The sequence below is a fragment of the Ranitomeya imitator genome, chromosome 1 (assembly GCF_032444005.1).
Source record: "Ranitomeya imitator isolate aRanImi1 chromosome 1, aRanImi1.pri, whole genome shotgun sequence".
In the NCBI taxonomy this organism is placed as follows: Eukaryota; Metazoa; Chordata; class Amphibia; order Anura; family Dendrobatidae; genus Ranitomeya; species Ranitomeya imitator.
Genome location: NC_091282.1, coordinates 113,525,615 through 113,551,995, shown reverse-complemented (window position 1 = coordinate 113,551,995; position 26,381 = coordinate 113,525,615). Strand labels below are relative to the sequence as shown.

The 26,381-nt window shown below is 42.7% G+C and overlaps 1 protein-coding gene across 1 annotated transcript in view; it reads right to left on the bottom strand.

The window, feature by feature from the left end:
• Positions 1 to 26,381, bottom strand: part of DMGDH (dimethylglycine dehydrogenase) — a 105,045-nt gene that overhangs the window by 16,088 nt on the left and 62,576 nt on the right. The window contains exons 7-12 of the mRNA XM_069749883.1: positions 19,781 to 19,979; positions 17,323 to 17,492; positions 11,533 to 11,686; positions 8,796 to 8,961; positions 5,215 to 5,345; positions 3,737 to 3,954 (exon numbers count right to left, since the gene is read on the bottom strand). Of these exons, the coding sequence (XP_069605984.1) occupies positions 3,737 to 3,954; positions 5,215 to 5,345; positions 8,796 to 8,961; positions 11,533 to 11,686; positions 17,323 to 17,492; positions 19,781 to 19,979 (1,038 nt within the window). The remainder of the gene's footprint in view (positions 1 to 3,736; positions 3,955 to 5,214; positions 5,346 to 8,795; positions 8,962 to 11,532; positions 11,687 to 17,322; positions 17,493 to 19,780; positions 19,980 to 26,381) is intronic.

The window sequence follows — 26,381 nt, the reverse complement described above, 5'->3', positions numbered from 1 at the left end:
CTGGCCTCCCTTCTAGCACTCTGGCACCACTCCAATCCATCCTAAACTCTGATGCCCGACTAATCCACCTGTCATAGTAACATAGTAACATAGTAACATAGTTAGTAAGGCCGAAAAAAGACATTTGTCCATCCAGTTCAGCCTATATTCCATCATAATAAATCCCCAGATCTACGTCCTTCTACAGAACCTAATCGTTGTATGATACAATATTGTTCTGCTCCAGGAAGACATCCAGGCCTCTCTTGAACCCCTCGACTGAGTTCGCCATCACCACCTCCTCAGGCAAGCAATTCCAGATTCTCACTGCCCTAACAGAAAAGAATCCTCTTCTATGTTGGTGGAAAAACCTTCTCTCCTCCAGACGCAAAGAATGCCCCCCTTGTGCCCGTCACCTTCCTTGGTATAAACAGATCCTCAGCAAGATATTTGTATTGTCCCCTTATATACTTATACATGGTTATTAGATCGCCCCTCAGTCGTCTTTTTTCTAGACTAAATAATCCTAATTTCGCTAATCTATCTGGGTATTGTAGTTCTCCCATCCCCTTTATTAATTTTGTTGCCCTCCTTTGTACTCTCTCTAGTTCCATTATATCCTTCCTGAGCACCGGTGCCCAAAACTGGACACAGTACTCCATGTGCGGTCTAACTAGGGATTTGTACAGAAGCAGTATAATGCTCTCATCATGTGTATCCAGACCTCTTTTAATGCACCCCATGATCCTGTTTGCCTTGGCAGCTGCTGCCTGGCACTGGCTGCTCCAGGTAAGTTTATCATTAACTAGGATCCCCAAGTCCTTCTCCCTGTCAGATTTACCCAGTGGTTTCCCGTTCAGTGTGTAATGGTGATATTGATTCCTTCTTCCCATGTGTATAACCTTACATTTATCATTGTTAAACCTCATCTGCCACCTTTCAGCCCAAGTTTCCAACTTATCCAGATCCATCTATAGCAGAATACTATCTTCTCTTGTATTAACTGCTTTACATAGTTTTGTATCATCTGCAAATATCGATATTTTACTGTGTAAACCTTCTACCAGATCATTAATGAATATGTTGAAGAGAACAGGTCCCAATACTGACCCCTGCGGTACCCCACTGGTCACAGCAACCCAGTTAGAGACTATACCATTTATAACCACCCTCTGCTTTCTATCACTAAGCCAGTTACTAACCCATTTACACACATTTTCCCCCAGACCAAGCATTCTCATTTTGTGTACCAACCTCTTGTGCGGCACGGTATCAAACGCTTTGGAAAAATCGAGATATACCACGTCCAATGACTCACCGTGGTCCAGCCTATAGCTTACCTCTTCATAAAAACTGATTAGATCGGTTTGACAGGAGCGATTTCTCATAAACCCATGCTGATATGGAGTTAAACAGTTATTCTCATTGAGATAATCCAGAATAACATCCCTCAGAAACCCTTCAAATATTTTACCCCGTTATATATGTCTCCCCGTTACTCCCCAGCCTCTCCTCTCTGCCAAGCCCTTCACTGGCTTCCTATTGCCCAGAGGCTACAGTTCAAAACACTAACAATGACATACAAAGCCATTCACAATCTGACTCCTCCATACATCTGTGACATGGTCTCCCGCTACCTACCTACACGCAATCTTCGATCATCTCATGATCTCCTACTCTACTCCTCTCTCATCTCTTCCTCCCACAACCGCATCCAAGACTTCTCCCGTGCTTCTCCCATACTCTGGAACTCTCTACCCCAACACATCAGGCTCTCACCTACCACGGAAACCTTCAAAAGGAACCTGAAGACCCACCTCTTCCGACAAGCCTACAACCTGCAGTGATCCCCAGTCTACTGAACCGCCACATGACCAGCTCTACCCTCACCTAGTGTATCCTCACCCATCCCCTGTAGACTGTGAGCCCTCACGGGCAGGGTCCTCTCTCCTCCTGTACTTGTGTGTGCCTTGTTTTACTCATGTTTATTGTACTTGTCTATATTTGCCCCATTCACATGTAAAGCGCCATGGAATAAATGGCGCTATAAAAATGAATAATAATAATGTGTCTTAGGAGCTCAGCCATGTTTCCCCTCCTCTTCTATATTATTCTGTGTGTGGCTATCAGACAACTGGCTGCAGCAGAAGCCTCTCCCCTCTACCCTCTCTGCAGTAGGATGAAAAAACACCATGTCCGACCCTTGGCTCAGGGGACAAGACGTCAGCCAGTCACCAGCCAAAGACTGAATGCATCAGCTGGAGATTAACCCCGGTGGTCCCTGCAGGATTTCTATGAGACTGTCTATTTCACGACTAAAACGGTAAGGACAACTAATTTTTTTTTAATTTAATTCAAATCATTCATTTTTAGGTCTAGTCTTCCTTTAAAGAGGACCGGTCTTCACACTCATGCTGCTCAGAACCGCAGGCGTCATGAATCAGGCACTGGCTGTGGGATTGCAGTTATTATATTACAGGGGAATATGCATCTCGGCTGACTAGTCGGAGGTAGGTGCCCGGCTGACTTCTTCCTTCCTCAGTGGTTTTGCTGCAGCACGTCAGAGTAAAACATAAAACACTACAATCGCAGCGGCAATGTCTGAATCATGCTGCATGTGGTTCAGGCAGCATTAACCTGATACCCAGTTCCCTTTAAAGGGAACCTGTCACCTGAATTTGGCGGGCTCTGTTAGCGGTCCGATGGGCGGTATTTTCTGTTCTTTCATGCACCCCTTCCTTTCCCGCTGGCCGCAATATTGTCTTTAATTTGATTAGGTTTCCTCCATAATACACGCGTGCGCAATGCAATCTCGCCTTGTGCACGCGCAGTATGCATTGCCCAACTGCGGACAAAGCCGAAAAGCATTAGTGTGCATGCGCCGGTGCACTATGTCCCGGAACACAGCAAAAGACTTCCGGAACATAGTGCGCCGGCGCATGCGCACTAACGCTTTTCGTCTTTGTCCGCAGTTGGGCAAAGCATACTGCGCACGCGCAAGGCGAGATTGCATTGCGCACGCATGTATTACGGGGGAAACCTAATCAAATTAAAGACAATATTGTGGCCAGCGGGAAAGGAAGGGGTGCATGAAAGAACAGAAAACACCGCCCATCGGACCGCTAACAGAGCCCGCCAAATTCAGGTGACAGAGTCCCTTTAAGATATGCCAGACCACCAAGAAGGGTCAGTAATAATCCTTAAACCAAATATGCTCATATAATAACCCCTTAAAGGGGGTTGTCCAGGCTTAGTGTACAAGTCTGCAGTCATTATGTGCCGAGATGGTTCTCTGATGGGAGTGGCAGGCACGTGACTGCAAGAATGTGATTTGCATACATGCGGTCACATGCCGACTAGATGGGCACAGCCTTGCTCAATGTAAGTGTATTGAGAGAGGCCGGACACGTCTAGTCAGAATGTGGCTGGAAGTAGGCAAGTCACATACTTGTGGACACAACCGCCCGCACCCGGCATTGGCACCAAAGGATCATCACAGCGCGCAGAGTGTGTTTTAAGTACGGTATTTAGGCAGGTTCTCCTAAGGACAGACAGCCCGTCTTTACTCTGGGCCACCTGGATAACTAGAGCCAACCTACAAACCATACAACAATGAGGGACAGAGAATTTTGAACTTTCCCAAATAAAATCCTGGGTCTTCTTTCCTTTGGATTAAGGTTTTAATTTGACAGCAAAAAGTAAAAAAAAATAAAAATACACGAGTCATATATACCGTCTATTTCTGTTGCGCCCTCACCTGTATAAGATATCCGGATGGCGGTTACTGGGATCCCAGCAATGTTCATTCTTCTACCATGAAGAAATTTGAAAGCAGAATCACTCAGGTCCTCAGATGTTAATTTCTGAAGAACTTTTCTTGATAACGGTCCCGCTACACCGAGAACCCCCACCTCATCGGTCACATTTACGATTTCCACATTATATTTGCCTTGAGTGGCAAATTCTTCTATCCACCTATAAATACAGACTGTGTGTGAACATGGTCATACATCATTTCTATTTACATATAAAAGGATTTTGCATAAAATTGTGATTCACTATTCTAATCACATTTAACTTCTCATTTTGAAGGGCTGGAACTTGCAGCCTGTAATATTTTCCAGAGCTGCATTCATAATTCTGCAGGCTTCAGAAAAGTTGTGCCTGCTCTACCAGCACAGGGTGACAGATGGCTGCCATACAGGTGACATCCTAACGAGATGGCCAGGACTGGAGATAACCCGTGGACATTTAGTAGCTATCGCAGCAGGCGGACTTTCCACAATGAGTATTTTGTGCATTTTTGACTGATTTTACAGTTCAAGCAAAATGGGATGGGATTTATAGAAATCTCATGCCCACCGTGCTTTTTTGCTACACTGCGGAAACGGACCTACAGTGCGATTTTGAAATCTACAACATGTTAATTTCTCTTGCAATAAATATGCGTTTTATTGGTGGCTTTGATGAGGAAAATAAGCAGATAAAAAGCACATACACATAAGGACCAAAATGCGTTGTGAACCTTCCCTTATGGCGCATTTGCACATTTGTGATTCTCGTACAAGTTCTGTGATTCCGCATAATTCCGGCCATATTCTAACTAGATGTGTCCAGCCTTGCTGAATTAACTAACTGCGTACGTCTAGTTGGCATGTGACTGCATGTACGCAGATCGCATACTTGTGGTTATATGCCCGTCCGCTCCCAGTGCCAGCACATAGTGATACAGACTTGAACCCGAAGCCTGGACAACGCCTTTAATTACCAGTGAGCCTTTGCACACCTGAGATTTTTCCTATGGACCCTTGTTTTACAGACCAGACTAATGCCTGTCAATAGCAGGCAGCTCCTGGCTCATTCACCATGTGGTCAAGCATCTGAACCAGACATGGGGGTGAGGCTGGACAGAGAGGGCGAGAACAGGCATAATACTTGTGGAACAGAAAGGCCATTACAAGTGGTGCACAGTTCTGTGGGCAAAGTCATCATCTTTAACTCCTAAAGTGCTGTAAATTATGCCAGAGATGTATGTCAGACCCTGCCTGGTGTAACATTTCTGGTGGAGGGGTACGGCAGCTGTAAGATGCACCAAATTCATTGAGAAGTGCACGGCTTTTAATGAATTAGGCGCGCCTTACTCCAGCACGGACGTCATAAAGACCGGCATGCAAAACACCAGTCTTACTGAATCGGACCCACAGTATCCACATGGAAATACAATTCTGGACAAACCTGAGATCATGTAGTTCTGATCCGGATCCAGTAATCAGAAGAAACTCTCCATGGGACAAGTGTGAAACGGTGAGCTCAGCATAGACGCGGCCCCTCGGGGTCAACATGTGGCTTATATTTGTGAAACCCTCCTGTGTAAGAAAAAAGAAGAAAAAAAAAAGTACAAAACTATTCTATTACTATGAAGAAATAAAAAGAGAAGTGGTTTATCGCTCAGGTATGTGCTATGGACACAATGATCTCCTGTTCAAAAAATTATTAAAAATTATAAATAACTTTTTTTTTTTTTTTTTACTAAAAAGTTTCCAAGTTGTAACCAAACTATTAGCTCGAAAACCAGCTTGCACCATCAGACTTTGCGCTGATCACCCGATTTAGCAGAATCTGAGGAGCTTCTTGGGATTCTCTGCTGGGATCTGGACGCATGGAGCATGGACCCCAGGTTGTGTCTACAGATTAGTCACTGACTGGAGGACCAAACAGAGGAAATTAGGCAGCCTGGGGTTTGAAACGATCACAAACAAGGTCAGAATCGGAAGCAACAGTAAAGTTGGGGAAAGCTAGGTCAGAACCCCGGAGGTCAGGCAGAGGATACAGGCAGAGCACAATCAACAGTCCAAGGTCAAACCAGAAGAACAGTAAGGAAAAATCAGTCAGAACAGAGCGACAGTGCAAAAAAGAGCACCAGATAGTGTAGGGAATATACAATATCTGGCACATGAGGTTGCCCTGGCACCTAACATGGCGTTAAAGGACTTGTCCAGTTTTAATAGAAAAGTCTGCAATCACTCTATATGACTGCAGACTGCCGAATCATAAGTGTGCCATGTGCACACCATCAGGATTTCCCTGTGAGTCTTGTGCAATTGGGCAGTCACTTTACAGCATATTTGCGATTTGATTTCTGGTGTTCAATTCTATTCTATTGAAAGAAGTCACTGAAAATATGCAAATGGCATGACCACCCACGATTAGCACGGGGAATATGGGAAAGTGTGACAATTGTGCTCATTGCACACCGTCACAATTTTGCAGTCACAAACTGACTGCAGATTTTTCTGTGGAGACTGGATAGCCCCTCTAAAAGGCGATTGATGCTATGTGAAGCAGCAGAAAACAAGGACAGGCTCTCTCATTCTAAACAGCTAGGTTTTACTGGAAAGTGCTGCAGCAATTCAGAGAAACCATCGTTACAAAATGACATGGATCTAGAAAAAGATTAAATGGTGTGTACCCCCCTCCCCCCCACTGTACATGATGGAGGGGGTCTCTGCTCATACACGAATAGCACGAGACGTTACAATCACACAGAAGCAGGCAGAGCGCCGCCCCCTTGACTCTTCTGCCCATTCCCTAGTGATTTTTAAGCTGTATTACTCTCCAGTGCCTTCGTGCACTAAAATATATTTAATATAATTATAATAATAATTTAATATAATATAATTTATTATATATTTTAGTCAAAATAAAATATTTTGACTAAAATATAGCCATTTGTCTTGACCGAACCTATCCCTTAAACACAGGCAACATGAATTTTTTTAATAATTAATTTAGATTTAAACATAATTCCATTAACGCACCACTCCAGCATTTTTTTATTTATTTCTGTACTGGAGCGGTGCCACTAAGGTATGATCCCTGATCCTAGTATTATACTCACTAGCTGCGATCTTCAGCTGTTCTTGGCACCACTCCGGTCCCGTGGCACCATCTTTTGACCACAAGTTTTGACTGACAGGAAGTCAGAGGTAACGGTCACAGGCCCTCAAAGTAAGTCTATAAGAGGCTCGTTCTGGTTCTCATACACTTATATTGAGTAGTGACCTCCAGTTCATCCAGCAAACAGTGGAGCTGCCTGCAGAAGACCTACTGGAGCGGCACCGCGAACAGGTGAAGACGGTGGCTGGTAAGTAGAATACTATGTACAAGGACCTTACATTAGCGGCACCACTCCAGTGCTGCACTAAAAAAAAAATGGTGGATTGGTGCTTTGAATGGAATGGGCAATAGTTTTGCTACCACGTGTAGCCTTATAATTCCTTGGCTGGATTTAGACGGCCTTATTTTCAATGCGTGTGCTACCCGTATGCTCAACAGACAGAACATCCAATAATGGCTGGAGTGCCTGTGCAATTGCGGTAACCTAGTGCGTGTTTTATTGACCAGGCTGGTGCTTGTAAAAACCCACTCACTGTGCAGCGCCCCAGAGATCTGGTCGTTGCAGTAATGTCGCTCTGCCACTAAGGGGAGTGATGGTACGTCTGACTGCACTAAAGGAGTTCTTTGACCAGGTATCACCAGCAAACATTACACTTCACACTCCGGCCACTAGGGGGAGTAAAAGGCTTATTTATTGGGCCACTCCTCACATTGGTAAAACTAGGGGTTGGACAGGAAGTTAGACAGAACGAAGCCTGGGAGAGCTCCAGGGAGGACCTGTCAGAACTGGAAAATCTGGCAGGTACCTAGCGAACAGAACAGAACGTTATGGAACCGCGCCTGCACTACCTTGCGGCGATATCCTAAGAAAGAGACACGAAGCGAAGGATATTGTGGAACAGTGAGAAACGAGATCAGCACAAAGGAGATCCAGTAGGAGTCGTGCCCCGAGAACGGCAACATTCTACTGAGGCGCATAGCGGTAGCCGGAGCACCGAGGAAGTAACAGTCTCCACGCATTACTTCAAACAGCGGCAGGACAGTTAATTACAGGTTGGCTGTCTACCATACAACACCTAAGAAGGACATAGGAGGCAATTGTGGGAGAGGGGCGACACTAGGGTTCCAGAATAACTCCAGGCCTACCTGTCATAAAGGTGGGTCCTAGCCATAACATACCTGGGGGACAGAGAAAGGAAAGATCTAGAGAGAACGAGAACAGAAGTTGTGAGGACTATCCTGAATGCTCAGCAGGAAAGCACTACAACACACAGGCGCTAGTGGGTAGACACTGATTTCCACCTGAAAAGGGAACTCCGGATGTGCCTTCGGACCGGCTGGTCTCAGACAGCCCCGTTGACAGTGCCCTGGATTGAGGATCCTGAAACCTTCAGTAAAAGGTAAAGAAACTGAACCCTGTGTCCTCGTTATTCCTCGCACTACGCACCATCACCCTTTATTGGACGCCCCTTAGCAGGGTCACGGACCGGGTCCAGCCACCGTGACAACCCCAGAACTGAGACAGAAAGGACCGGTACCGAGGAACCTGTTTCCCTGTGTCTGGGGGCGATCCACATGGACACACACAAAGAACTAGTCAGGTCTGGAACCCTACCGATCTGACTGGATCATTTGTTCAACATGGCCATATAAACCCAAAACTGCATAAACATGCATGTGAAATCAAGAATTAATTCCTACTATGTGCAATGGGTTTTATATTTGGACAGATGGTACAAATCCACAATTTTCAAGATTTTCAAATAAATATACAATTTGATTTGAAGGTAAATTAAGAAAATGTAATAACAGGTAGATTAGTTTACATTTTTTTATAATTACTAAATAGCCAGTGAAATATACATTTACCTATAAAATATATTAGTTACAGCTTCTCACTTCCCCACTTCATTACAAACCTTTGGAATTGTATTTGCAAAAAGATGGTCCAATAATTTGATTGCGTCCTTCCCTTTCACAGTAAACTTGCCAAATGGCGTCAGGTCAATCACTCCGACCTTTTCCATCACCTGCTTATATTCTCGCCCCACTGGCTCAAACCAGTTTGTCCTTCGAAAACTAGGTCTAAAAATAAAAAAAAAGTTAGAAAAATACACAAAACATAAAAAATAAATAACTACAAAAAGGAAACCTGCCGATCATGAAACCTTTTATTATCGCTTTTAGGATTTTTTGGGGACTGAGGTTCAGTGACAAAACATCATCCATGGACAAGAGTGTCACCGTTTCTGGGGAAAAAAAAAAAAAACAATTTCTTTTCTTTTTAACCTTAGAGAACCCAAAGCAAACAGGACGGATATCTTTATTAGCAGGATTCCAAATGTTTGTTAGGAATAGAAATATTGTTGTGACCTCCCCCTTTTGAAGATAGACATGCCAGTGAAAGGAGACATACAGGCAATGCACCTCTGAGAAGAGTAGCATTGCATGGCCTATAAGTCTCCTTACACTGGCTTCAAAGCATGTCACTCTTCACTAGGCAAAATGTTACCCCTTACACCCCAGTCAGAGGCCTCTCAGAGCAAAATCAGATCTCTTGCTTTGCTGTGAGGAGGGGCAATCTCCCGAAACATGTCTACAAATTGAGATTCTGGTTTGGCTTTTATCCTAACTCATGTGGCAAAGGTCGATATTGACTTTTAGAATTAATCTCCTCCAATAGGTGGCACTATAGAGTTTAAGCCCTATTAATCTCTGAAGATGCAAGATGCATAATTAACTCCTCTTTGAAGGCATTATACTTCAGTAAAGTTATTATTATTATTAATATTATTATTTTCAACAACAACTGCAGTTTGGTTAATGATTTAAAGCTTTCCAAGGAAATCAGGTTACAAGTTACAGAGAAATATTCTGATATTTGTCATACATACACAACATTATAAGTTACACACATCTTGTTGCTCTTTTTTGACTTGTCAGGTTTTATTTAATGCGAAAATCCCTTATGAAATGACACTTCTGGAGCAGGTTTTATCAGAACAGTGTTTTGTCTGTTAAAGGTGGCCATTTACATGTCCACATAAAACCCATACCATTAAAATAAAAAGACAGAAACCATTTAATTGTGGAAGAAAAATGGCCGTGAAGTTTTATTTTGGGTTACATAAATACTCTTAAAATGTCCAAAAAAAAAATACCACATATCAGATGTCCAAAATGCCAAACTTCCAATAACCAAATCCACCCATAAATGGGTGATTTTCCCACAAATAAGCTACACGACAATTAAAATAAATAAGGGAGGGAGGGTGGGCTCTTCTTTCTTCTTGCGCTGGCAGACTGGGGAAGCCTCAGCAACCAGGGTTTATATTATTCAAAAAAGACCGCAAAAAACACCAACAGCCAATAAAAATCCAGTAAAAAGGCGCAATAAAAACTGGCCAAAACCGGTTAGAACCATTTCTTGTCACTTAGAAAATTTTATAATGACCCTTGAATGACCTCAGTAAACTATAGATACAGAAAATAAGGTGCCACTTAGGGTCTATGTGGACATGAGACCCCCGCCATAATTTTATATGTCTTATGCGGGGGGGCTAACAGACTAATAGTGATCAAAATGAGCAATCGCAACCAAAAATGGTTGTTTGTTGACTAAGTTAACAATGAATGACCTCGTTTACTCATCAATGATAGGACTATCATTGTTAATGGTGATGGTGAGGGAAATGTATATAATTGCAACTAAAAATCGAAATGGCTATGGTAGATTGCATATTTAGACCAAAATCCCCATATGTAAATACTAGGGAAAAAGAGGCATAGGAAAACATCTTTTTAATAGAAAAAAATGTAAAAAACAATGATATTCAACAGGAGAATCCTCTTAATAAAAAAGTAGCTGGGAACAACATCAGAATAAGGTAATATACCAATAATGTTAACCTGGCAACAATAATCAAAACGGTGTCACAATATAAGAAGGCAGCACAACGATATTGAATGACCTCTAGCCAAATCTAGCTATATAATGTATTCAATATATCTAGTTATCATGGAACATACGCTCCTATGATCCTGCAAACAGCCATGAATATACTCTAAAACCTTTAATGGCGTGCTCAGCCTAAGTAAAGTGCATCGTGCATATCAAGTAAATTACACACAGTAATGTTGCTAGAATTTGTAAACTTACATAGATGTAGCTCCAAGTGAGGAGCGTTCCACAGCGACACCCCAGGGGTGCTAATAAACAGGCAACCCCTGCATGTGTTGTGGCTGTCGACATGCAGCTTCAGCGACTCGAGCATATTATTCGAGCACGCAGAAGATACTCTATTAGCACTAGAGCATGCTCAGATAACGCCTGATCCGAGCACGCTCGTGCATCACTAGTTGTTAGGTATTATCTGGATAAATGTGATAGTCAATGGAAGACAGACGATTTCGGCAGCTAAATAGCAAAAGGGTTCTTTACAGTTAGAGCCGTCAGACTGCGCAATGCTCTACCACAAGAGGCAGTAATGGCGGGCAATATAACAGCTTTTTAAAAAGGGGTGGAAGCTTTCCTTGGCACAAATGCAGATAATTTAGTGATAAAGAATTTATCATTGGAGGAGAAAGGTTTTGAACTTGATGAACAACAGACATTAAAGTTTTTAGTATAAGTAAAAACATCTATCCTACACTTACTTGTATTCAACGTCATCTCTGGGCTTGTAGAACCAGTGAGGTTGTTCCCATCCAGCATGGAAGCCCATGGAGCATTTAGTCTTGAGTTCTTCATAAATGCCACTGACTCTTTCGGTTGGTCTTCCTGCAAACCTTTCCTCCTTCGGATAACCAACTATGTGATGAAATAAGAAGTCCGCGTCTTACATTTGTGCTGCGTATAAGTGTAGAAAACGACAATTTGGGCCCTCTGAACATCACACGAGGGACGCTCCCTAAAAATGTTATTTTTACAATAGATGTTTGGGAAATTGAATCTTCCAAACTTCTTGTGCAAAGTGCTCGGCTGGATGCGTGTGCTATTTCTTGAATTAAGTGATTATTTTGGAGTCTTCTCCACCCAGTTTTACACATTTTTGTTAAAAGTTAAAGGGGCAAGACTTTAATTTGCTTCTAAGAGGAATAATTACACTGTCTATATCCCCTCTCCATGCATGTAAGTGCTGCCTTTTAACTATTTATACACCATATGATTTGTTAGGCTACGTTCACATTGGCGTTCCGCCAATGTGCGTTGCTGTTGCGCCGGCGAAGCAGCGGCGACGCAGCGGCGACGCGCCCCTATGTTTAACATAGGGGACGCGTGCGTCGTTTTGGTGGCGTTTTTCGCCACGTGCGTCGTTTCCGACGCTAGCGTCGGACGCAAGAAAACGCTACATGTAGCATTTTCTGTGCGTCCGATTTTCGTCGGAAAACGACGCACGCGTCGCAAAACGCGCGCGTTTTTGCGCGCGTTTGCGCGCGTTTTAGCGTGCGTCGCGCATTGCGTCGCCGACGCACGGCGGCGCAACGCTAATGTGAACGTAGCCTTAGGGAGCATTATTCCCCATTGACTATTTATTTACTATTGGCCTTTCTCATACCAATCTGTGCATGCACTCCTATCACTTTATATTCTATTACTGTGCTGGCTATCCCTGCTTGGCTAGCAGTCACCTTGATTTCAGTAACCTATTATAAGATTTTAATTGCGTTTAATGAAATTTGTTTTTATTGGCAATCTACTGTTTAAAAGCGATATTCCAGTTCCATCAAATGTTATAATGAAAGTTTTATGTGCGTCAGGTGACCACTGCAGACAATCAGCTGCCACTTGTTAGCTGCAGCTGTTACGTTCCGTCTGAGCTGTAAGAAACAGACTGTTGGCTCTTTCTTCTGGCCTGGATGGATTGTGACTGATGAAGCCAACTAGTGGCTACTTATTGGATGCTGTGGTCAGCTAATGAACCCCGCAGCAAGAGGAAGGCAGCAGACCAGAAAGGTAGGGATGTATCATACAAGTATGGGGAACCATGATTGGCCCATTTTTAAACTACTATAAGTAGTAAAACCAAAATAAATTAACTGCAGTATAAGTTGGTGTACATGCTATGTGTAGGAGGCCGGTTGGCCTTTATTCACATTTAAGTCATTTTTGACACATGGTAAGGTTTTAATACCAGATGTCAGGACAGTCCCAACTGGGTACACCAAGTCACTGGTGGGATGGCTTTTACACTTTTTATGAGCAAAAACAGTGTTTACTAAGTACCTTGTGTTCTTTATATGTACTATTGCTTTTTACTAATTTACAGCATGGTATATGTTAATTTTCTTTCTATCTTAGATTTTGTAAGTAAAAGTAGTAGATAACCTTTTTAAGATGAATATATATATATATATATATATATATATATATATATATATATATATATACATACATACATATACATATATATATACACACACACCTTATTTGGCTGATAGCTATTCCTGCCTACATCACTGCCCACTTGAATGACGGGCTTATCCAAATACGTGTTCTCAGTGGGAAGAGGGGAATATGCCGCTGACAGGTACCTCTCACCTCCCATGGGAACAAAGGATCAGACATGTTGAAATTCTGAATTATGGCTCTAACTTTACTGAAAAAAAACATTTTTAAAAAGCCTCCAATACAGATGTGGGCATATCCGGACTGCAATCAGCCCCTAGACCTGTGTGTTCATCTCAAGACAGAGAGATTCTTATCCACTTAGATTGAAAAATTATAATGACTTACTGGTAATTTGATTTTCCTGAAACCCATGAAAGCACCTGAGAGAGAGGAATCCACCCTTATCACTGGACAGGAAGAAAAGAGTAAAAAATTAAGAAAGGAAACTCCCACTTCCTCTTTCACTTGGTTCCAAGAAGTCAAGTAGGACTTGGGGTAACCCAAATTTATCATCCTTATTCTTGTTATGATTTATAAATTCACTCAAGATCATTCTTCACTCCGAAAAGAGAAAGACTGAAACCTCAACCACTGCAAGATAGGGGGTGGGAATAAATAGGAGTGGCTGTCATGGGTTTCAGGAATATCAAATTACCGGTAAGTACCGTAATTATTTTTCCCTAACCCATGATAGCACCTGAGATAAGGCAACAAAGAAATCCACTGATAGAGAGGGAGAGCTCCTTGTAAGATCTTACACCTGAAGAAAGATACCAAGAATATCTTGGTTTAACAGATAGTGAAAGTTCTAGATACTATTCCATCAAGAAAATAACTTTTTCGATTCGGAGCCAGTGTCCAAAAACTCATTGGAGACATCTGATAAAGAAGAATTGGAACAGGTTGCCATCATCCAGAACTTTTTTTTTTTTTTTAAAAAGGCAAAGATCTATATTTATAGACTTTCCTTATATGTATGCTTGGTTATCTATCTGGATTGAATTAGTTCTTCTGTACTTGTTAAACTACTTAACCAACAACTGAAGTGTTTAGGAGCGGATACTAAATCTGGTTTGCCTATCAAAGGCCTAGATTAGGGTCCAAAGTGGGGTGACAGGCCAAACAACTGCACCTGATAAAAAAAAAACCAAAATATTAATCTGAGTATTGTTGACATTACCATATTAAAATAAGGACCACTAAGGTTAAGATCTTGAACCTTAGAGAAAACCTTTTAGTGTTCATGACAGTAGAATATAATTCATTCGTTAGCAATTTGCTAATTAATTTTAACAAGAACCCCCTATGGGTTCAAAATAGCCACTTAGTTCTATGCCATCATGTAAAGATGCACTTAAGAATGCCGAACTGGTTCCAGAAACTGAACAATTAGCATTTCCTAAAGGTAGCTAAGCGACTTTAATCCAACTTCATCATGTTTCACTTTTAGATATGTCCATTATAGCACCATCAAATAAGCCCTCTACAAAAGTAAAATAATGTTTAATCCAAGAGAACAACTGCAGTCTAAGAATTCCATCTTGGAACACTTCCAGTTACCGCATCCTAGCACAGCACAAATATCGAACACAACTAAAGCAGGAAGAAAATGGTTTGATCTATTCAATGCACAGAAGAGCCACAATCAAGCACTATTTTAGACATGATAATTTTCCAACCTCAATGGATGCTTATAATAGTCCAACTATGAAGATTATTGGCTGAAAAGGCTAAATGTAAAGCAGATTAGTCTTCAGGCCAAGAAAGAGACTGAGAAACTAAGCGATAACCATTATCCTTATGAAACCAAAATGACTAGAGGGAAACATTCTTTTTTTAAGCAACATAATCCCTTAGTCTCTATTCTCGCATGAAGAAGAGACTCAGATAGAGTCTCATATGGCATTGGTCAAAGCTCAGATGGTCTTAGTTCAAGGGTAGTATGTACAACAATGTACCTTATGGGTGTTCATCCATGTAATAACCAGTATAGTCGCATCTCAATCCCAAGGTATTCATCTAGACTAGTGAAGGCGTTCATCTATCGCTAAAGGAGTCTTGACACCAAGGAGATACTTTAATCCATCCATTTACTCTTCCCATATATGCTTTATTGCAGACTTGCAGTTACTATGACTCGAAATAGAGCACTGACTGGTACCACAAGACTCAGACAGACCATTTTACCAGTTTTATAACTTCAAATCGAAAATAGTGATTTATTATAAAGACTTCACCGACATAATTCCAATATGCCCCTCTTTCAACTCCAACTGGGAGGATGCACTGGGCTTGAAATATTTTTTGCTAGATCTAGTGTAACTATGTTTGCCATACAACTCCAACTAGGTGAATAGACCAGGATATTGACATTTTATCTACCCACAAGTCTAACTACCGACTCGAGACCAGGAGAGCAGAGTAGTATTTAGAATAGTGCCAGACTTAATGCAATTCTGTCCATCTTACCACTCCAACTAGGAGAGTTGATTAAGACATTGAAGGTTTTATAATTCAATGTCTACAAAACCTTGCTTCAACTAGGAGGATAAACTGGAACATAGACGTTTACCAACCTAAATGCTGACCAGTCCATTTTATAACTTCAACTAGAAGGATCAACTGGACTACTCTGGTTTCAGTCAGCTTAGTGCACACATGATCATCTTAAAACTTCAACGAGGAGGATAAACTGGCATCTTAAATGTTGACCAGAAAATTTTATGACTCCAGACTAGGAAGATTAACTGGATTTACTTTGGTTTAATTAGGTTTAGTTGTTCATTTTACAACTCCCAACTATGAGGATAAACTGGGACATGGATGGTTTACCAATTAAATGCAAACCAGTTCAATTTATGACTCTAGACTAGAAAGATCAACTGGATGTACAATGGCTTTAGTCTATTTAGCATAGCTATGTCCTTACAAAACTAATCCAACTGGAAGGACAAATCAAGGAAATAGACGGTTTACTAGAGTAAATGCTGACCATTTCATTTTATGCTTCCAGACAGAGGAGAAATGACTGGGCTTACAAATGTGCCATTTGATTTAGTGAAATATACACATACCAAATGGGAGGGATAGACGTGGTATCTGTGTGACTTAGCAGCCTCCTGCAGCACTGCATTTTTGGCCTCCTCTTTAATTACAACAGACCCCTGTATCATCTTGTACTCATCGTTCAGCAAGCTCAGCGGCATTGAGCTGCAAGCAAAGAAGAGGTAAAAGCCAACACATTGTGAGGCAGTAGTGAAAAAACAGACCTACAAAGTCATGAGTCATCTGGCTAACCAGGCAAGGCCACATGGCCCAAAGTTAATGCATATCGCCAAGAGTTATACTGGCCGAAGGCCACATAAAGCCAAGCCATGAGACAGATAGTAGACCAAAACACGAGGTTTCAGACCATTCAGCAAACACCAAGCCACAGGATGTAAAGCCAACAAAAGGCTGCAGCTAAAAACCAGGCAGCAGACCATGAAACTAACGCCAGGCTGCCATCAACCCTGAGGGCACAAGCCCAACATCAACCATTAGGCTGTATGCTCCACATAAACCATGAAGTTGTAGGCCAAACATCAAAGTGAGGCAAAGGTACTGGAAGGATGAAATCTAGCTTTCTCTAAGCGAATCATAACATTTTAGTGCCCAACTGGTCTAATGCACAGTTCTTTTTAAAGGCTGCAATAGGGGTTGATAGAGAACCCTAAAGGTGATCCATAATCCATGGTCACTCCAGCCATGTTCTCAAGGCTCCTCTGAATGACAGAAAAACCACTGAAGGAGGAACTGGGAGTGTCCTTTTTATTTCTTGCTCTTGGCTTGCTTTTCAGTTAGGGCAGATTCTTCGCTCCCTCAGGTGCCATCATGGGTAAGGGAAAAAAAAAGATTCTGTTGAATAACTGTAAGCGAGATATTGAGGATTGTCAGTACATTACAAGAAAATTGTATAACTTTTCATTTTACAAAGAATAAACATTCATTTGAATAATATCCTTGACCCAATGTTTTTTTACACCAGCTTCAGAATTGTGCATTTAAAGGCATACCAATGTTGTTGAATCCGTACGACTCTCTTGCTTTTAGTGCTGTGTATTTTGTACTGGTCCATTTTCCATATCTGTTTGGGTCAATTTCAATTAGATCAAAAGGAGGTTCTCCACCAAGAATCCAATCACTCAAGAATTTGCCGATGCCACCAGCATGAATGATACCATACCTGAAACCATACAGCTGATTATTACCCCATTTCATGTAAGTGGCCACATTAATAGGCTTGAAGCCTCCTATTCTCATTCTCCACTATTCTCTGGACAACACGTTTTGCCTGCGCTCAAACATTATTCAGACTTATTATTGGATACTAGGTTGTCGATATACATGGGACGATTATCTGGATCTACAATCTACTATATAATTGTCTAAGGGTCACTTTCATCTTTCTGTCTGTCCTTCTGTCTTTCTTTCTGTCACGGATACTCATTGGTCACGGCCTCTGTCTGTCATGGAATCCAAGTCGCTGATTGGTCGTGGTAAAACGCCCACGACCATTGCCACGACCAATCAGCGACGGCCACAGTCCATCGGCAATATGGCCTCTCTTTCCTCCCCGCAGTCAGTGCCCGCTCCATACTCCCCTCCAGTCATCCAGTCAGCCCTCACACAGGGTTAATGCCAGCGTTACCGGAGCGCGGCGTAACGCACTCCGGTTACGCAGCTATTAACCCTGTGTGACCAACTTTATATTATTGATGCTGCGTATCGCTTTGTATTGCATTCTTTTCCTGGAGCTGCGTTGAACCCCCCAAGGAATGGAGATTCTAGTGTTTCGACTTTTGGGGTCATATAATTTTATATTTGATAAATCAGACACTGCTATGGTGATACCTAATGATTATTCATAATTTTTTTGCATACGGAATAGGAATTAAACTTTATGTTTTTGTGTTCAAAATATTTTTGAAAACTTAATTACTTTTTACTTACCTTAATTTTGTAGTTCCCCTAGGGGATTTGAACTTTCGATCATTTGATCATCTATACTGTATACTGCAATACTTCAGTTTTGGAAGTCACCCACTTTTGAATTTTTGTCCTCTAGTCCCAAGTGTCAGAATACATTTAGGGGGACACAGGTGACAGATCTTTCTTTCACCATTTCGGGCAATACATTGACCATTACTCAACTGAAGTAATAGAACATACATGGCACAACTGAACACATCCACAAAAATGTGTAAGCTGAAAATGTGTACAACAGTTGTTCAACCATCAACCAACTTCAATCTAATGTGTATAGCCTCATTAAAGTGGTTGGCCACTACTTTTTTTTTAATCGTTTGCCAATCTTTAGGATAGGACATCAATATTTGATCGCTGGTGGTCGGAAGTTTTCAGATGCCGCAGGAACACAACAGCTTCATCTTTTCTATAGTAGCCTTATTAGAACACTAGAGTTTTGATGGAGCTGCTGTGTTCTAGCAGCATCTGAGAACTTCTGTCCAGCGCTGATATCAGCTGAGTGCTAGGGGTGCCACTGGGGGTCTGCAATACCAAAGATAGATTATTACACTTGGGGCTATTTAGTTTGGAAAAACAAAAGCCAAAGGGGTGATCTTATTTTAATGTATAAATATGTGAGGGGACAGTACAAAGACCTTTCTGATGATCTTTTTAATCATAGATCCGAGACAGGGACAAGGGGGCATCCTCTACGTCTGGAGGAAAGAAGGTTTAAGCATAATAACAGACGCGGGTTCTTTACTGTAAGAGCAGTGAGACTATGGAACTCTCTGCCGTATGATGTTGTAATGAGTGATTCATTACTAAAATTTAAGAGGGGATTGGATGCCTTTCTTGAAAAGTATAATGTTACAGGGTATATATACTAGATTCCTTGATAGGGCGTTGATCCAGGGAACTATTCTGATTGCCGTATGTGGAGTCGGGAAGGATTTTTTTTCCCCAATGTGGAGCTTACTCTTTGCCACATGGTTTTTTTTTTGCCTTCCTCTGGATCAACATGTTAGGGCAAGTTAGGTTAGGCTATGGGTTGAACTAGATGGACTTAAAGTCTTCCTTCAACCTTAAAAACTATGTTATGTTACTCCCCCATAGATTAGACATTGATGGCCTATCCAAAGTAACGGCCATCAATAAAAAAAGAAAAAAAAGTGGCCAACCACCCTAACTGTATGTAAAACATCACATACACATACATCCTTCCTTACCAACCTGCTCATTTTGTGAAAGACTGAAATCTCTAATTTAATATTTTTTCTGGCAGACACTTAAATAATAAACAAGAATTTTGCTTTTCTCAAAATTCATCGTCGTACCCAACTATATTTCTCTGAGGACCATGGTGGATGTAGTTTGATGATAGTTTAGTTTATTATATATGTATGTATACAGTAGAAGTTTAGTTTATGAATAGTTGTTATCTATTTTCACTGAAACCACCAAAGGAAAGTTTTCAAAGTTTACAGACATAATTTATTCACTTACCCAAACCCGATGGCCACCCAGTAATTTTGGACACCTTGATGAGGTCCAACCATTGGAAGAATATCAGGAGAGTATGTTATAGGACCAGAAACAATGTTGATAATATCTGCATTTTTAAGCACAGGAACCATGTCCATAGCTGCCTCCACGTGAGTCATGATCCGGTCTAGATCAGACTCAAATAATTCTTTTCCAAAACCTGGTAGAACATAGAGAAGCTTAATTATTCACAAGTCATTCTAGATTTAGACACTGACCTAGATGAATCACAGAAATATAGTTGGTATAAGTGGGTACAGTCTACTAAATGAAACTCCCCAGTGTGAAGAGTCACAGTATCGAACATATACAATGATTATAATCATGGTTTATTCTTAAAGGGAACCTGTCACCCCCAAAATCGAAGGTGAGTTAAACCCACCAGCATCAGGGGCTTATCTACAGCATTCTGTATTGCTGTAGATAAGCCCCCGATGTATCCTGAAAGATGAGAAAAAGAGGTTAGATTATACTCACCCAGGGGCGGTCCCGGTACGATGGGCGTCGCGGTCAGGTCCGGGGCCTCCCATCTTCTTACGATGACGTCATCTTCTTGTATTCACGCTACGGCTCCGGCGCAGGCGTATTTTGTCTGCCCTGTTGAGGGCAGAGCAAAGTACTGCAGAGCGCAGGCGCCGGGCCTCTCTGACCTTTCCCGGCGCCTGCGCACTGCAGTATACTTTGCTCTGCCATCAACAGAGCAGACAAAGTACGCCTGCGCCGGAGCCACAGCGTGACTACAAGAAGAGGACGTCATCGTAAGAAGATGGGAGGCCGAGGAGAGAGTGAGCACTGTAGAAGACCATATAGTGCAGCTGCAAAAAGCAGAGAAAAAGTTCACTCAAGCAATAGCTGAATTGGCTGCGAAAAATGAGGATCTTGAGAACAGGTCCAGAAGAAACAATATTCGCATAGTGGGCATCCCTGAAAAAGCTGAAGGGAGGAATCCAACGGAATATATTGAAAAATGGCTGTTAGAGACATTTGGAGATATGGCGCTAACAAAAGTGTTCGCGGTAGAAAGAGCGCATAGGGTCCCGCCGAAACCACCTGTCCCTGGAGCGAATCCCCGTACCATGCTCGCCAAAATTTTAAACTATAGAGACAGAGACATTATCCTGAGGAAGGCCAGAGACATGACGGATCTGACAGTTGAAGGCCAAAAGATTGCTATCTACCCGGACTATTCTACTCTGGTGCAGAGACAACGGATGATGTTCACGGGTATCAAGAGACGGCTGAGGGAGTTGGGAGTACAGTACTCCATGATGTTTCCAGCAAGACTGAGGGTGGTGGCGTTTGATAAAATTCATTTTTTTCAGAAGCCGGAGGAAGCTACCCAGTGGATCGATATTAATGCTAAAAAGCTTAAAGGAAAAGGAGACTGAAACTGTGGGAAGAGTCTGATCTTGTTTACTTATCTGTCAGTTGGCAAAGAGTCATGTGATTGACAAACCAGGGGGTGTGGGTGGTGAAGAAGGGAGCTGGATTGTATTCAGTTAAAGTTAAAGGGAGGTGTAATGGTTGCTGGGAAAGGGGGAGGAAGGGTATGCGGCATATTTTAAGTGTATGCAGGTTTCTTGCGTGTGTAAATAATTCTACGTTAAAATGTTTTGTGATATGTTATTTTTCAAAATGTCTGAAATCCTGTTATGTACAGTGGTGGGAGGAGGGTTGGGAAGGTAATGCCAAACAGAGTGTTCGCTATGGGCGATGATGCCCCACTCTTGAAAAGAGGTGGAATGGTTAGATGTGAGGGGGGAAGGGTGGGAGGGGGAGTTGGGAGGGGGGGAGGGGAGTTAGACAGCTTGGGCTCAAAATTGACGATATTTATAGTGAAGATGAGCTAAGTGATGGGGACCCGTTTTAAGATTTTGTGCTGGAATGTGAGAGGCCTAGGGGAGAAATCTAGACGTGCCGCGTGTTTGCAATATGCAAGAGACCAACGGGCCTCAATGATATGCTTGCTGGAGACGCATTTGGTAAGGGAAAAGGTGGATGTTCTGAATAGACGGTGGATCCAGAAGGGATATCATTCTACCTTCTCCACGTATGCAAGAGGAGTCTCAATCTTGGTTCCAGCGGGAGTTCAGTATGAGGAGGTGAAGGTTTGTGTGGATGTGGATGGGCAGTACGTACTAATACGGTGTATACTGTATGGAGTGATGTTGTGTGTTGCAGCGATGTATATTCCGCCTCCCTACTCTAGCAGGAAAATTAGAGAAGTAATGGAGCGAGTGGAAAGATGGGGGCTGACACCGTTAATAATTATCGGGGATCTAAACAATATCTGTGATGAATATTGGGATAAAAATAAAAATACTCAGAATAGGTCGGAGGGACATATAACAACATTTGGCACCTATATACAGGAGATAGGTTTGATTGATCTTTGGAGGGTTAGACATATTGGGGAGAGAGGGTACTCATGTTATTCACCGGCGCATGCCACGCTCTCTAGGATTGATATGGCTCTGGGTAACAGGATTTTGGACACATTGGTTGGGGAGGTGAGATATCTGCCAAGGGCCTTGTCGGACCATAGTCCAATTGAAGTAGAGGTTAGATTGGAGGGGGCTCACTCGCTAAGTGGGAGAGAATGGAAGATTCATCCTAATTGGTTACAGAGTATTGAGTTGGAAAGTATAGGACGGGAGGTAGAGGAATTCTTCCTCTTAAATGATGGAAGTACTGATGCTCTTACGATTTGGGATGCAATGAAGGCGTATCTGAGGGGACTACTGTTTAGGGACATTAGTAGGTGTAAGCGGAGGACGAGAGAGGCAGAAAAAGCGGCAGTTGAGGAGTTGAAGGAAGCAGAAGACGGGATGGCTACACTGGGAACCCCTGAGGCAGAGAGAAGGATGAAAAACGCACAAAATCATTTGGAAAAAATTCTGTTAGGCAAAGCAGAGAGGAAGCGGGATTTCCAAAGGGTATTGTTCTATCAGGAGGGAGAAACAGTGGGACATATGCTGTCGGTAGTGGCTGCTGCTCAGAGAGGTTCTTCATATATACACTCTTTGGACTCTGCTAGTGGAGGTAAAATAACGGAAACGCCTGAAATCTTGAGAGCTTTCGCGGACTTCTATGCAGATTTGTATTCCTCTCGGGTTGGTGAATCGGTCGAGGACACACTGACTTTCTTGGAAGGTCTGGATCTGCCGAGACTGAGTGAGGCAGATAGGGAGAGCCTTGAGGCCCCTATCACTGAGGAGGAATTGAGTCGGGCATTGATGTCTATGGCTAATGGGAAGGCGCCTGGGGTCGATGGGCTACCCGCTGAGATCTATAAAGGGTTGGCAGAAGTGTTGATTCCTAGATTAAAAATGGTATTGGAGGAAGCTAGGTCCTGTGGGCGCTTGCCAGGATCTATGAGAGAGGCAATAATAGTGGTCATTCCAAAAGAGGATAAGGACTTGGGGAAACCGGAGTCGTACCGCCCAATTTCTTTACTAACTATTGATGTCAAGCTTCTGGCCAAGGTGTTGGCTCTCCGCCTCTCTAGTGTTATTGCGAGTCTGGTGCATTCGGATCAATCTGGCTTTATGCCGGATAGATCAACGGCGATCAATTTGCGGAGGTTATATGTAAATTTGCAGGTAGAGTCTGATAACTGTGGTCGAAGAGTGATTGTATCGCTAGATGCACATAAGGCGTTTGACAGTGTCGAATGGGGGTACCTCTGGCAGGTGCTGGAATGTATGGGGTTTGGTCCGCAGTTTGTGGCCTGGATACAGCTGTTGTACTCATTACCGTCCGCTAGAATTAGAGTAAACGGGGAGCTATCTCGACCTATAGGGCTGGCTAGGGGTACTAGGCAGGGATGCCCGCTTTCACCCCTCCTGTTCGCGTTGGCTGTAGAACCTCTTGCTGCTAAGATTCGGCAGTCGGATGGGGTCCCTGGGTTTAGGTATGGGAAAGTAGAGGAAAAAATAGCGTTATACGCGGATGATGTTTTGCTGTTCCTGGCGGATCCAGACGAGTCACTAAGAGGGGCCGTTGAAATTGTTGAGAGATTTGGTACTGTGTCGGGACTAACAATTAATTGGGATAAGACGGTTCTTTTTAGAGTGGATGACGTAGGAGAGAATGTGAGTGAGGATGTTGGGGATGAGAGGCTGAAGGTGGTCTCCCAATTTAAATACCTTGGAATATGGATTTCGGTGCCAGTTGCGGAGTTCCTGCAAAGAAATTTGACTCCTGTTATGGGGGTACTCAGAGCAAAGGTAGATGCCTGGAATAAGCTACATCTATCGGTCGTCGGTAGGGTAAACCTTATTAAAATGGTTCTGATGCCTAAAATTCTTTATGTTCTACATAACGCACCAATTTGGATCCCTCGGGGGAAGTTCAGGCAGATTAACGCCCTTTTTAGAAGTTTGATATGGGGAAGACAATATCCACGTATTAGCCTGGAGACGCTTCAGCGACCCAAGGAAGATGGTGGTTTGGCTTTGCCCAACCCGGAAATATACTTCCTTGCGGCCCAGAGCCAGCATTTGAAGGGCTGGGCGCGAGGGGCGTCATCCAGTGCAGTACAACATCTATTGGAAGAGGTGACGGACCGACGACCGATGGCCAGGTGTTTGGAAGATGGCTCTTTGAGCGCTCTGGGGAAAGTATACCCAACCCTGTCCCTGATTCGTAAATTATGGAATAGACTAAGGCAGATTCGTGGGGTTACAGGGTTGACTAAATTCACACCGATATGGTCTAACCACAATTTAAAGGAATTTGAGGCCTTGGGAGGACTATTGGAATGGCAGAATAAGGGAATTTGCTTTGTTTACCAGATAATCCAGCGACAGGAACTGAAGTCCTTCTCCCAATTGCAGGAAGAATTTGGTTTGCGATCCACAGGGGAATATCAGTATGCGCAGATGAGACATGCCTTTAGAGCTCAGGATAAGAAGGCTGATATCAGGGTTCAAGATGATATAGTGTTGGAGTATGTGTGTGGTGACGGAACTACAAGGGGAGTTATTTCTACTCTGTACAAGGACCTTATGCACACGTTCCTGTTAGATTTCCCTATAAAGGCGAGAGCTAAGTGGGAGAGAGAAGTGGGACCGATGGAAAATGAAACCTGGGATTCGGTGATGGAGTGGGTTCCGCGACTATCCTTGAGTGAACCATATAGGCTCTCGCAGCTATACATTCTGCATAGGGTATATAAATCTCCGGAAGTGCTATACAAAGCGGGATTGCGTGCCAATTCTGAGTGTCCGAGGTGTGCGAGTGAGAATGCAGGAATATATCACATGATGTGGACGTGTCCGAGACTGGCTGCCTTTTGGGTGGTGGTTTTGAGCCGAGTTGAAGCTGCGTATAAGTGCAGAGTTCTTAGAGACCCGATAGTATGCGTGCTGGGATATGTGGAAGAAATTGGAGTTGACAATACTTGGAAGATTGCAATCGCTAGGCTACTCTACATGGCTAGGAAAGTAATAGCACGAAATTGGATAAATGCGGAACCACCTGTGAGAAGGGAATTTCTCCAATATGTTCAACATGGTCTGAAATTGGAAAAGGGGGTGTACAAAAAAAGGGGGAAATTAGAAACGTTTAATAAAATATGGTCTCCTTGGCTTGATTTGGATTGAGGAGCATAGTCGTCGAGTCTCCTAAGACCTGGATGAGGATAAATTATACGAGGCAGAGAAGGCCTCAGTGGGGTGAAGATTGAGACTGAGCTGTCGTAGGGGGGAGGGGGGTAGTTGGGGTAATGTTGGGGTTTATTAAAATAAGAAAATGTGTATGTGATATAATGCAATGTAAATTGCATTCTGATGTTCTTCTTTATTTTGTTAATAAAAATCTATTTAAATAAAAAAAAAAGAAGATGGGAGGCCCCGGACCGGACCGCGACGCCTATTGGACCGGACCGCAGAGGGAACGCCCCTGGGTAAGTATAATCTAACCTCTTTTTCTCATCTTTCAGGATACATCGGGGGCCTATCTACAGCATTACAGAATGCTGTAGATAAGCCCCTGATGCTGGTGGGCTTAGCTCACCTTCGATTTTGGGGGTGACAAGTTCCCTTTAATGCTGAACATGATTTAACAATTTACATAAATAAATGTTGACCGACTTTACAAAACATTGGTTTATGGTCCTAGACTAATAAGTATTGGCCAATGTCTGCATTTACAGTTCTACAGTTGTCAGAGCTGAAATCTCCCATCATTTCTTGTTGTCTCAATCTCTATACAGATTATACTATGTGTATAAAATTATTTTTTCTCAATGTCTAAAAACCTCAGTTACATACAGTGATCTAATAGGAATAGTGAGGAACAAGTCTGACAAAAGCTTGCCATTTGATACCCATACAAGTCATAGATGTGGCAGGCATGTGACGTGGGGGCAACAGAAGAGTTCACAACTTTAGGGTTTAGGGGTAAAAACTGCAATTCTGTCATCATTTTGTTACATGAATTACCATGCCCCCTGAGGAAGCGGTAATTTGAACGCGAAACATGCGTCGGGATACAAGGCCGAGGTAAAGGCAGGACAAACCATCATCATGGGTAACTAACTTCTTTTTTACTTAATATG